The sequence below is a fragment of the Eleutherodactylus coqui genome, chromosome 8 (genome assembly GCF_035609145.1).
Source record: "Eleutherodactylus coqui strain aEleCoq1 chromosome 8, aEleCoq1.hap1, whole genome shotgun sequence".
Lineage (NCBI taxonomy): Eukaryota > Metazoa > Chordata > Amphibia > Anura > Eleutherodactylidae > Eleutherodactylus > Eleutherodactylus coqui.
Window position 1 is genome coordinate 115,081,726 of NC_089844.1, and position 13,263 is coordinate 115,094,988.

Genomic DNA, 13,263 nt, shown 5'->3' on the forward strand with positions numbered 1-13,263 from the left:
ACTCTGATATATATCTATCTATGCCTTTTGTTTCTCGTGTTAGATGGAATAAGGATTGTAATGAGTGTGCAATACCTTGACCATTATAAGAATAATCAGCATATTACAAGACGTGGTCAGAACAAGCTGATTAGACCAACATTTAACAAATGATTTGCATCATGACTATTTACTGAGGCACATAGGCTAAATGCTGTCGTTTCATCAGAAGCAGCGCAATAATTGCTCCCAATTGATCCCATGGTTCCTTGCAGGTAAGCATTGTGTGACATTACTTTCTTCGGATCTCACGTCACCTCCAATGATGCTGGGGATACTCTGTCACATTCTGCACGGGACCTCAGGCTATGCCACTGCTCAACTGCTGTCCTGTGCGAATTCAACATGCGTCGCCAGTGGTTGGATTCTGGGTTGCCCGATGAATACTGACCAATCACTATCCTCCCAATAAAGTCGTTGCTGCTTTTCATGTTGTGTCCGTACACTGGAAAATAATACGAAATGTCAAATTTTTGAAAGCCATAGGGAAATTCACAAAAACATTTCAAAATTTTCGAAAAGTCTGTTAACAGTATGGCAAATCCCGCTTAAACTTTAATGCAACATTCAAGTGCTGGACAAAAACAGATGGCCGCACCGCTTCTCTGACTACCTGAGGATTGGGGCATTGGTACGCATTGGTAGTCTAAGACACTGACTGAACAGGGCAACGCTGGCCAATCAAAGCAGACTGTAGTGTCTTAGACTAAGAATGATGCATACTAATGCACAGTGTGCACCAGGTAGTCAGAGAAGTGGTGCGGCCATATTTGTTTGTCCAGGACCAGAGGGTTGTCTGGTTTAGTAAACACATTTTCATATACCTTATTTGGGAATTCTGAATTAATAGAGAGGATCCTCTTTTCAGGACCCTCATATCGTAACTAGAGGGGATAGAGCATCTCTCACTTTGGTGGACCCGTACTGTCTGGTATTATACAACCGACTAATTTGAATACACAGTGTGTAATGCTTCATTTGAGCTGTGGTGGCGCTGCAGGGAAATTGAACACTGGCTTTTCAACTGAGCACAGCTTAGCCCCTTGCAATCACACTTTGGATTCAGGGCTTCCTATGGGTCTTTCTGCCATTATACAATGGCGCCGTCTGCTGGCTAGAGCCAGTACTGCAGTATGTGACATGCCGGAGAGGCCCCTGACAACAGAGTGGCCAGTAATATACAGTAAGAATACCCTGCTGGACGTCTTCCGACATCCGAGCTGTGCAGCCTTCAATCAGAATGTCTTCAGACGTCAGACAGTGGATTGGAAAGGGTTAAAGGAAATCTGTCACCACCTTTATACTCTCTCTGAGGGCAGCATAAAGTAGCGATAGGCATGCTGATTGCATTGATATGTCTGTCTTATGTATTAGTAATGTAGTTTGTCAGAAACTTAAATTTTAGGAGTAGCAGGACATACGGCACTTTCTGTAGTCCTCCATATTCATTAGCTGTAGGCTGCCCATCCAATCCACCAGGCACTAATTGACAGTGGTCTGCCTATTATTGTGCATAGAAAGACAGCTGTCAATCAGTGGTTGAAAAACTGGGTAAGTGAGGCTAGCCTTCCGCTCATGAATATAGTCTATGTGTATGCTGCTACTGATTAAACATAAGTTTATGACAAACTACCTCACAGATACATATATCTCACATATAGCTGCAACTAGCGTGGCTGTGAGTACCAAAGCATAAAAGAAATGATAGAGGCCCTTTAAGCGCTAGGGGTACCAGTAGGCTGACACTTTGTGATCGGCTTATTGTCAAGTGACCCTTCTAATATTTAGGGACTGTCTAGTTTCATGGGGATATCCAGTTTTGGTCTTACAAATAACATACAAGTCCCTACAAATGGGAGTTGCCTTCTTTCTATTTGTTCTCTTTTTGTTGTCTGTTTTTAATCTGCTCCATTAGGACACCGCTATGAACACTCTCTGAATTTTTTTCCCTAAGAGGAAAGACAAAAACATGAAACTGCAGGAACAGATACATTAAAACCTGCTCTTTTTAATAGCACAATGCTAAATAAAATTGGAAGCGTCCTTTCTGAGTCACAGGTGTTTTAAAAATGGTAAAATGTGCAAAAATGATTTTTTTTTTTTACCAAATACAATAAGTATGCAAGCAAAAACGAATCCGATTTAACGGTGCTTCTGTAGGCACTTGTACTACTCACTGACCAAATTCCAGCTTATTTCAGCTATTTGCAAATAAGTGATAGATTCTGAAACTTGTGGACAGTTTTGTCACGTCAACATTTACCAGCCACTTTGGGCCTTCTTAGCTACCAAATGGAAATGAGCGAGCACCCAAATGCTCGGGTCCACATTATTCGAGTCGAGCTTTTCGTAAAATTTGAGTGCTCTACTCGAGTAACGAACCCCATTGACTACAATGGGAGACTCGAGCATTTTTGTATGTGGGACGCCGGGTCCCGAGCTTTTTTTTTCTTTCTTGGTATGTTCTCTCTCTCTCTCCACCGCCAGACAAAAACATTGCCTGTGACGCGCGCTGCGTCGCGGCGGGGCCAAAACAGGCACGTCACTGTGGGGAGGAGCCAAAAGCTGGGGCGGGGTCGAACATGATTTGATGCTCGTTTGAGTAACGAGCACCATCGAGTACGCTAATACTCGAACGAGCATCAAGCTTGTCAGAGTATGTTCGCTCAACTCTACTACCAAACCAAGGCTTAGAGAGCCCTGCCAGTAAAACTTTCGAATTCTACACAAAAAGTTGACCAAGTGCACCAAGTTCCAATGAGTTAACTCGCTTAGATACAGAACAGTCGCAACGCAAACTTGGATATGTTTTCGAAACAACCTGCGAGGAAAGAGTGACTTTTATGCAAATGGATCTAGTGCCTCATCCAAGCTACACACCAAGCTGATACTTTGCAGAACTTCATACAGGTGATGTATGAACATTCTGTAAAAACGTCATCAAAATTGAAGAGGGACCCTCTCCCAAATTTAGCCACTTGACATGGAATGACCCATGTGTGTATTGATTTTTCATGCACAAAGGTTTCCATAGTCTTTAAAGTCAATGGCTAGGAAAAAAATATGTAAATTTGTTGTTGACATGAGATTGTGGTAATTTGCTGGATTGTTCCTTGCCTTTTTCAAGAGCAGAGAATGAGAGTTAAGTATGGAGTCTCCTATAAATCAGTGGTCATAAAATTCAAGGGGTTATCTGATTCTTTAAAACTGATGACCTATGCTTATGTAAGGCCATTAATCCAACTCTCAGCTCCTCCACGGATCAGCTGTCTAAATGATCTGTAGTATTCTTGGTAAATAATGAAGGATGTGCTACCCTCACCAAAGCACTGCTGCTTCTTCAAATCTCTGATCAGCGAGACTGCAGAGAATCAGATAGGCCATCAATTTTAAAGGTCCCAATAACCCCTTGAATGACTAGTTCTTTTGAAGCCGCAGACTTGGGTGTTTTACTATGGGACAAGACTGCAGAAGGAATGGTGAGGCACCTAGAATAGACGGTCCTGCTCATTAACACTGGGAACGTTAGCTTATTCGCACATACTGTTACAGTCCTGGCAAGGAAGACCAGGAAAATAGAAATCTATATTGGAAAAACATAAGCTAAGCTTTCCAGGTTGCTACAATTTGCAAAATCAGCAGACAATTCATGAAAAAGAAATATATTTCTACTGGTACTTTATAAGCAATTTATATTATTTGTTAAAGGGGTTGTCTCAGGATGACAGCCCCTGTCCATGTGCACTATTAGGGTCTATGGATGTCTTAACCCTTTGTGATCCAATTTTGCATTCAGGGGTTCCTAGGGGGCTTTCTCTTTCTGCCACTATACAATGGCACCATCTGCTGGCTAGAGCCAGTACTGCAGTATGTGACATGTTGGAGAGGCCCCCGATAACAGAGCAGCCAGTAATATACAGTAAGAATACCCTGACAGATGTCTTCCGACATCGGAGCTGTACAGCCTTCAATCAGAATGTCTTCAGATGTCAGACAGTGGATTGGAAAGGGTTAAAGGGGTTCTACTTTCTCGAATTGAGATTCCTTTTAAAGTTTGGTCTAAGGAAGTTCTCTCCATTGAGGATAAGAAAGTGAAGGAAGAGGAGGGTATGTTGGTTACAGGCTCTCTGCCGCAATCTGCATGTGAGAGTAATGGTGTGAGAGAAGAGGTGGAACAGCAGGGGAAGGGGTATCTGAGTTGCTCCTCAAATAACACAGCTCTGACGTCACATCGGGAAGAGCCCACCCACTGAATACAGTTAACGAGAGACCATATGCCTACAGATGTGTCCATCCTTGCTTTCACAAAATAACCATACTCTGTCACGAGATGTCTATCCTGTATGTGTCTATTGTGGTCACCTGGTGGTCGTGATGTGTACTGCAACCACTGCAAGGGTTTTGCTAGTATGCTATAACATTGTATAGAATTGGTTTCATGAGAAATTGCAGTATTCAACCAAGTTAAAGGTAAGGTGAGGATGGACAGATGTGTCTATATAAATAATACAAAGAGGAAGAAAAAACATGCAAAATATGCAGGTTATACACAATATTTCTGGTCATACTACATTGAATACAAGCCGAAGGAGCAATTCTTTAGGCTTCAAAACATTCCTTAGAGATTATATTAGAAGCTAAGTGACCAATTATTTAATTTTACCAAATTATTATACATTTCCTGACTCTAGACCTCATTTCTCAGATGTTGAGTGGGATGATTTCACATAAGCCAAAAAACTGACATTGTATAAGCACCCGTGGGTTTATGTACATCAGAGTATATCACCCATCCAAATATGTTAGATGAGTAATTGTGCCATTTAGGAAAGGAGCTAATTCTAGACATTTGTTTTGAGAACATTTAAAGAATTTATAATCCAGAAAATCTGCCACATGATGACGGGGAGGACTCGTTTCAATCCTGTTTATGTAGGACAAGCTCAAAAAAAGTTAATCACTTTCTGGGGCTGCTTGCTATACAGCCAGCGAGAGATATCAGAGAGCTAGGAGGCCCATGTGTATAGAATATATTCTCTTATTGTACAAAAAAAAATACATTCCGTTTCCACCCCCACTGGGGTCTTCATCAGCACTAGAAAGTGATGAACCTGACTTGTGACCCATATAGCCAGTTTAAGATCTGGCAGAAGACCTCCTGGCTACTTTCACAATTGCAGCTGATCACATATTTGGACTTTAGGTTAAATTAAATATCATTGCATTTATTGGAGTTATACCCACGCTAGCACAGCTTCATATGGTGAGATCTGTTTCTTTTTTTGGTTTATATCACCACACTGCACTTAGATCTGCACAATCTCTCTCTCCATTTTTTCACTTGTTTGGGTCCGTATTGTCATTGAGTCCTGTATACAGTAACCCTATTAAATTCTCAACAGTAAGCAACCTGTTTACTAAACATACTAGAAATTTCTGTAGAAGGAAAGTCAACAAAGCTTCTTGTACTTCGCCTTATGTACAGTATATAGAATTGTATGTATATTAAGTGGAAGAATCTTATAAAAATGTATTTAGCTATTTTGTTCCAAAACATACAGTATAAGACATAAAACAAGAATAGCATCAGCAAACAACAACTTGCTAAGGGTTTCCAGGTAGCAAGAGTTTTCCTGCAATGTTTAGCATAAACATGAATTGGAAAATAAAAAGGCGGCTTAAAGGGATTGTTTGATTCTAAAAAAAAATTACTGTCTGGGCATGGGATAAAACAAAAAAAAGACAGCATACTCACTTGTCTTCGACGCTCCCGGGACACAGCTGAGTAGCTCCCGCGTCCATAGCATCTGTTGCAGATGTCTGCCGGCAGTGATGTGACTAATGTGGCCAATCAGAGGCCACAGCATCACCATCCGAATCCCTGTCATCAGTGCTCACATGACAAGTGAGGATTCTATCTATTTTTGCTTTATCTCATGTCCAGTTGGTATTTTTTTTTTGTAATAACACAAACCCTTTTAAAAAGGGATGAGGATGTATTACATATAGCCTTTGTATAAAAAAAATTAAGCAGCTTGAAGAAGTTGTTGTTTTGCTGCAAAACTCGGTATGCAGTTACATCTCAGGCAGATATGAGAGTTATGGTGATTAGATGAACCGTCTTGTCACCGGAGGCCCTAAAAGTGGTTCCCCCTTGGCCTATAAAAGGCTCTCGGAGGCTCCTTGTGTATAGTGACCTCTTCTTCCACTTGTGTAGGGCTTGTTGACCGCTAAATGACTCTATGACGCATAGAAGAGATTTCACACCGTTACCAGAGTCTGAGAGGGGCGCATTATTGGGATGTGAGAAGCTGTATGGTTGTATCGACAAATTGCTGCCACCTGGGCCATTCTGACCAGACTGTTAGGGGGTGTTGGGACCAGTGGATGTGCAAAGGTACACAAGGTGACTGGGCTTAGGATGCCCTCGACAGACCAACAGTAGAAAGGAGCATCTGATCATTCGACAAGCATGAACAGCTCCAACTGTTTCGATGTGCATTATTGAGAGACAGGTTGCACCATCATTACAGCCCCCTGTTTCTGGCAGAACCATTTCCAGGTGTTTGGCTGAAGGACATGTGGTCTGAATGAATGGCTGTAATTGGTTCATCGATTGCTGGCTCTGATAGGTTCTCAAGCACTGCGGCTCAGCCAATCTCAGCCAGCACTTCCTGGAGGCAGGGTTTTTCAAACTCCTGAACAGGAAGCGCTGAGGGAAAACTACAAGCAAGTCTGCTGGTGACTTGAGGAGACGTGAGCCTAACAGTGCCTCTTAGGTGATGTAGTTTTATTTATTTTTTTTATGCAGCTAGGGCTTATTTTAGGACTTTAACAGTAGGATTTCCTACTGTAAAAGTTGCACGGCAACGCACGAAAATTGTGTTTTCGAGCGATGTGATACAACACATAGTAAAGCTCCATAGGGAAACATGGGCTACAAAACCTCGCAAATCGCAGCAATACTTAGCAACTCACAATTTTTTAATCTCGCAATATAGCAGGCTACAAAACATCGCTAATGTGAAGGAAACCATTAAAAAAAATGCGCTTCACAAACATGAGATTTATAGCGCTATCGAATTGTGAGAAAATCTCACAATTTTGTCACCCGTGTGAAACAGGCCTTACGCACCTTTGCTTTAAAACAAAGAATTTAATTGCTGTTTCAGTATTTTTCAGAAAAGGTCACCCCAAAATCATATCATTGGATATACGGATGTATATAGATTCTATATACATCCGTATATCCAATGATACAATTTCAGGGTGACCTTTTCTGAAAAAATATTGAAATAACAATTAAATTCTTTGTTTTTTGGCAAAAATGCATTAAATTAGGATACAGGAATATGAAGTTGTAAAAAAGTTATAACCCTATAAGGTAGATACAATAAAATGGCCAAGTTATAGAGCCAAAATTATAGGGGTTCCATAACTTAGTTGCTCTGTTTTGTAGTTTAAGTCGCTTTATTAGGCTGTTACAGTACTGTGTAGTATTTTTCTATAGCATGTTATAGTATGTAATGCATTGTATGACTCCTCGTAGCGTCTGCCTCTGGGAGCCTTAATCTCAATGCCTTTTACAAACCTAACGAACAAAAGAGAGTTGTAAAAATTAGAGACAAACAAGAACTTTGCTGCCCTCAACAGGATTAATGATTAATATTCAATGGAAGGAAACAAAACCAGCACTGTTCTACACATCCAGAACTCCTACAAAGTGACATCAATTGTAAGCATGTATACATAAAATATTTAATGGAATATAAGAGATACATTATTCAAGGTGTTACATTTTCCAAATTCAATAGGGATTTTTTCGAATCTTTTCCCAAGAGTAGGCGGTTACTCAAAAAAAGCGATGCTTGTTCGAGTAATTGCTCTAAACAAGCATGCTCGCCCATCTCTAGCTAGAATGCCTTGGTGTAAGTAAGCACTAAATTTTCCTGCAGAGTGAGATCTACACATTGCAGGCCAACTCTGCTCAGGCTAATGGAATTCCCTAACATGGTATTGAAAAATAAGGCTCTAAAGCAGACTACCCCTTTAAGGCAACTTGAATTAAAGGGGTTATCCCACCAAAAACATTTCTCACCTAACCACAAGATAGGTGATAAATGTAAAATTGCTGATGATCTGACCACTGGGATGGCTTTTGTGGAATAACACCCTCAGGCCTCGGTCACACGGGCGTTTTTTCCCACGATTTGCGGATCGCATGACGGATGCACATCCACAAATCGCGTGACCGGGGCCGAAAAATCGCCCGAAAAATCTGCTCCTAGCCACGTTTCATTAGAAACAGGCCGGAGCAGTGCAGCGCTGTCCAGCGCATTGAATTCAATGGAGCCGGCAATACAGCCGGCTCTATTGAAAGCAATGGGCTGCGGGCGATCTCACGATGAATTTTGGGGAAGGGCTTAAAAATATCATTCAATGTCATTGAGCTGAGAGCTGCCCCTGATTGGTCCCTGCGCTGAGCCAATCAGAGGCAGCACTCACTCACCCATTCATGAATTCATAAATGGGTGAGTGAGAGCTGTCTCTGATTGGTGAGGGCTGTGACCAATCAGAGGCAGCTCATTCAGCAGGCGGGGATTTTAAATCCCCGCCTGCTGAATACTACTCACAGCAGTTCAGGAGAACTGCCGGCCGGCTGTGGCTGAACTCCGTCTGTCGGGACAAGGTGAGTATATATTTTTTTTTACTTTTTACACAGTTTTGGATGATTTTCAGGGAAGGGCTTATATTTTTAAGCCCTTCCCAAAAATTCATCCTGAGATCGCCCGCAGCCCATTGCTTTCAATGGAGCCGGCTGTATTGCCAGCTCCATTGAATTCAATGGGCAAACATCATTCTTCTCTGCCACAGCTGTTACAGCTGTGGCAGAGGAGAATGATTTGTGTTGTATATGTTCTCAATGGGGTCGGCGCTGCTGCCGCCGGCCCCATTGAGCGCATATAGAGAAGAACAGGAATCACAGATCGCAGATAGGCGCGATCTGCGATTTCTGTTCTATAATAAATCGGACGAGCGCATAAAAAGCGCTCATGTGTCCGATACCATTGCAAAGCAATGGTTCTATAAAAACAGCAATCGCATGCGCATGCGCAAATCGCGGCAAAAATCGCCCGTCTGACCGAGGCCTTAAAGGGGCTGTTTGGTTACCAGACAATTGCTTACTTATGGTTGCATGTGTATTGAAATTACAAAACCAGCGGTACTTACATTCGATCCAGCGCTGCAGCCCCATGGTCCTCCTGGTATGTGCTGTGGAACGGTGACCATCTAGCTGCTGCAGCAGTCAGGTGCCGATCTCCTAAAATATATGCTCACTGTGGATATGGAAGAAGAACAGCATCTGACCATCGTGACCTTTGATTAGCTGCAGTGGTCAAGTGGTCACCATTCCACAACTAATACCAGAAGGACCATGGGGCTGCAGCGCTGGATCATAAGGACAGGTTTCACTAGCTTTAAGGTACTTTTACAATGCCAGGTTTTCTCCCATGATCAATATTTTTGCAAATTGATCAAGGCTGGTTCAGCTTGATTTGGATAAAGCAATTAGCAATACTCTATGTGCCAAAAGACTGTCAGTATTATCACCCGGGTACATCCGGCTGACAACTGATGATTTTTGGTGCCCTATAAGAGATATGAGCACCGAACAAAAGAGCCTTTACTCAAATGTCGTCTGATCAGTGGCAACTTCATGCAAGGGAGGTAGACTACAGAAAAAAAAAAGTTTATTCAATGTTACACATTAACCCGTTAAGGACCAAGCTGTTTTGTAATATAAGGACCAGACACTTTTTAGGGATTTTACCCATGTGGCGGTTTTACTGCTCTATTTTTTTTCCTTTAGCTACCAAAATAATTTTTGCTGCGTTTTTTTTCCGTGACATATAGGACTGTTTTTTTTATATCTTTTTCACTGATTTTTTTTTTCCACATTTTAGTGTTATTGTGGGTAAGAAGCTAAAAAAATCATTTTTTTAACATTTATAATTTAAAAAAAAATAGTTTTTATATTTACACTAAAATAAAGTATGGAAATGGGTTCCTCTATTTGTTTCGGACGTTTTGATATATAGTATGTATGGTTTTGGTTTACAGGGCGCATACGGCGATGGTTTTTGTTGGCGTCTGCTTTGTGTTATTCTCTTATGTATTGTTGTTTTATTCTGTTGTTTTGTTTTACTTATTTATGTAATTGTGTTTTTTTACTATCTGTGTCCCCATGACGTCATATAAGACCTCTGGAGGACATTCACATTTTTTTTTTTCTTTATTTGACACTTTCCCACTGTAGCTGGGGCGTCCATAGGAGCCCTAGTTACAGGGGAAAGCAACCCCTGTGGTGACATAAGTCACCTGCAGAGCTGCCAGGGTCTAGTCTGATCCTCCAGCTCTGCAGTCACAGCACAGGGAATCCCAGGAGGTCACATGATCCCCCCGAGGCTCCCGTAGTGAAAGTACATGTTACTTTCACTTTTCCCATACAGTGCTCATTGAGCACTCCTGTCTTCTGCTCCGGGTTATCAGCTGTCACTAACAGCTGATAACCCGTTCCTGCCTCTGACTGATTGCAGAGCAGGAGACTTAAAGCACCACCGTAATTTTACTATCGACGGTGCTCTAAGCCCAGGACCAGCCGCCGTAAATTTATTGTGGCTGGTCCTAAACGGGTTAAAGTGTCTGTGTCTTCAAACAAAAAAACTATCATGTTCTTTGTTAGATTAAATGGCACGGTGGGGAGTCTCACAAAAGGCCGGTTTCTGTGAATTGTATAAAAACATGCACAGTAAGTTTGAGTTGACTGTCTGAGCTACGTTGTTCGAGGGGAGTCTACAGTGGGCCATTGTCCCAAGTCGGAGCGCCCATGCAAAACTAAGCCACGGTCAAAGTTTTTGAGTGACGAACAAGAGTATTGTTGACTAAGTGCACATCTGCCAGAGCCTGTCTTACTGCGTCATCCAGCCAGGGATGTGGAGTCAGTAAGCCAAACCTCCAAATAGAACTCCTCAATTTTCCCAGACTCCAACTCCCGACTCCTTCATATATGACTCATGATTTTTAAGTGACAAATTTACCATAATAAAATGTTCAGGATTTTCATCACCAGTTTGATAAAATAATCAAGCTACATTCTACACTCCACATCCTGGTTATCAATGTGTTTGATAAAATGGGGCTTAGATGAATAGAATAGAATATATATTGATAGGGTATTTCAAGACTTTCCTAAATTCCTATGAAATGAAATATGCAACTAATGTGGCATTGAAGTACTTATACTAAATTTATACTCTCTCTCTCTTATTTATATATATATATATATTTTTTTTTTTTCTTACAAGTTGGAGTCGCTACATTTCTTCTTACTCCACCAAAATGGGACTCTGACTCCGACTCCATGACTCCAACTCCACTGCCCTGTATCCAGCAATCCAAAAGACGCATAATCCGTAAAGTGTTCCAAAATACAAGTTATAGATTGGAGTTCTTCCCTCTGCAACTAAACAATATTCCATCTCTTGCCACACATATGACAGGCGGCTCTTTTCAACACATATGGCCCTACCTAAGACCTCTGCAAATATTGATGAGTGTCCGGACCTCATAAATGGGTGAGTGAGAGCTGTCTCTGATTGGTGAGGGCTGTGACCAATCAGAGGCAGCTCATTCAGCAGGCGGGGATTTTAAATCCCCGGCTGCTGAATACTACTCACAGCAGTTCAGGAGAACTGCCGGCCGGCTGTGGCTGAACTCCGTCTGTCGGGACAAGGTGAGTATATATTTTTTTTTACTTTTTACACAGTTTTGGATGATTTTCAGGGAAGGGCTTATATTTTTAAGCCCTTCCCAAAAATTCATCCTGAGATCGCCCGCAGCCCATTGCTTTCAATGGAGCCGGCTGTATTGCCGGCTCCATTGAATTCAATGGGCAAACATCATTCTTCTCTGCCACAGCTGTTACAGCTGTGGCAGAGGAGAATGATTTGTGTTGTATATGTTCTCAATGGGGTCGGCGCTGCTGCCGCCGGCCCCATTGAGCGCATATAGAGAAGAACAGGAATCACAGATCGCAGATAGGCGCGATCTGCGATTTCTGTTCTATAATAAATCGGACGAGCGCATAAAAAGCGCTCATGTGTCCGATACCATTGCAAAGCAATGGTTCTATAAAAACAGCGATCGCATGCGCAAATCGCGGCAAAAATCGCCCGTCTGACCGAGGCCTTAAAGGGGCTGTTTGGTTACCGGACAATTGCTTACTTATGGTTGCATGTGTATTGAAATAACAAAACCAGCGGTACTTACATTCGATCCAGCGCTGCAGCCCCATGGTCCTCCTGGTATGTGCTGTGGAACGGTGACCATCTAGCTGCTGCAGCAGTCAGGTGCCGATCTCCTAGAATATATGCTCACTGTGGATATGGAAGAAGAACAGCATCTGACCATCGTGACCTTTGATTAGCTGCAGTGGTCAAGTGGTCACCATTCCACAACTAATACCAGAAGGACCATGGGGCTGCAGCGCTGGATCATAAGGACAGGTTTCACTAGCTTTAAGGTACTTTTACAATGCCAGGTTTTCTCCCATGATCAATATTTTTGCAAATTGATCAAGGCTGGTTCAGCTTGATTTGGATAAAGCAATTAGCAATACTCTATGTGCCAAAAGACTGTCAGTATTATCACCCGGGTACATCCGGCTGACAACTGATGATTTTTGGTGCCCTATAAGAGATATGAGCACCGAACAAAAGAGCCTTTACTCAAATGTCGTCTGATCAGTGGCAACTTCATGCAAGGGAGGTAGACTACAGAAAAAAAAAGTTTATTCAATGTTACACATTAACCCGTTAAGGACCAAGCTGTTTTGTAATATAAGGACCAGACACTTTTTAGGGATTTTACCCATGTGGCGGTTTTACTGCTCTATTATTTTTTCCTTTAGCTACCAAAATTATTTTTGCTGCGTATTTTTTCCGTGACATATAGGACTGTTTTTTTTATATCTTTTTCACTGATTTTTTTTTTCCACATTTTAGTGTTATTGTGGGTAAGAAGCTAAAAAAATCATTTTTTTAACATTTATAATTTTAAAAAAAATAGTTTTTATATTTACACTAAAATAAAGTATGGAAATGGGTTCCTCTATTTGTTTCGGACGTTTTGATATATAGTATGTATGGTTTTGGTTTACAGGGC

The 13,263-nt window shown here is 41.7% G+C and overlaps 1 protein-coding gene across 1 annotated transcript in view; it reads right to left on the minus strand.

Moving 5' to 3' along the window:
* Positions 1–232: 232 nt before the first annotated feature.
* Positions 233–13,263, minus strand: part of SYT17 (synaptotagmin 17) — a 75,717-nt gene continuing 62,686 nt past the window's right edge. The window contains exon 7 of the mRNA XM_066577493.1: positions 233–484. Coding sequence (XP_066433590.1) covers positions 288–484 — 197 coding nt within the window. The 3' untranslated portion in view covers positions 233–287. The remainder of the gene's footprint in view (positions 485–13,263) is intronic.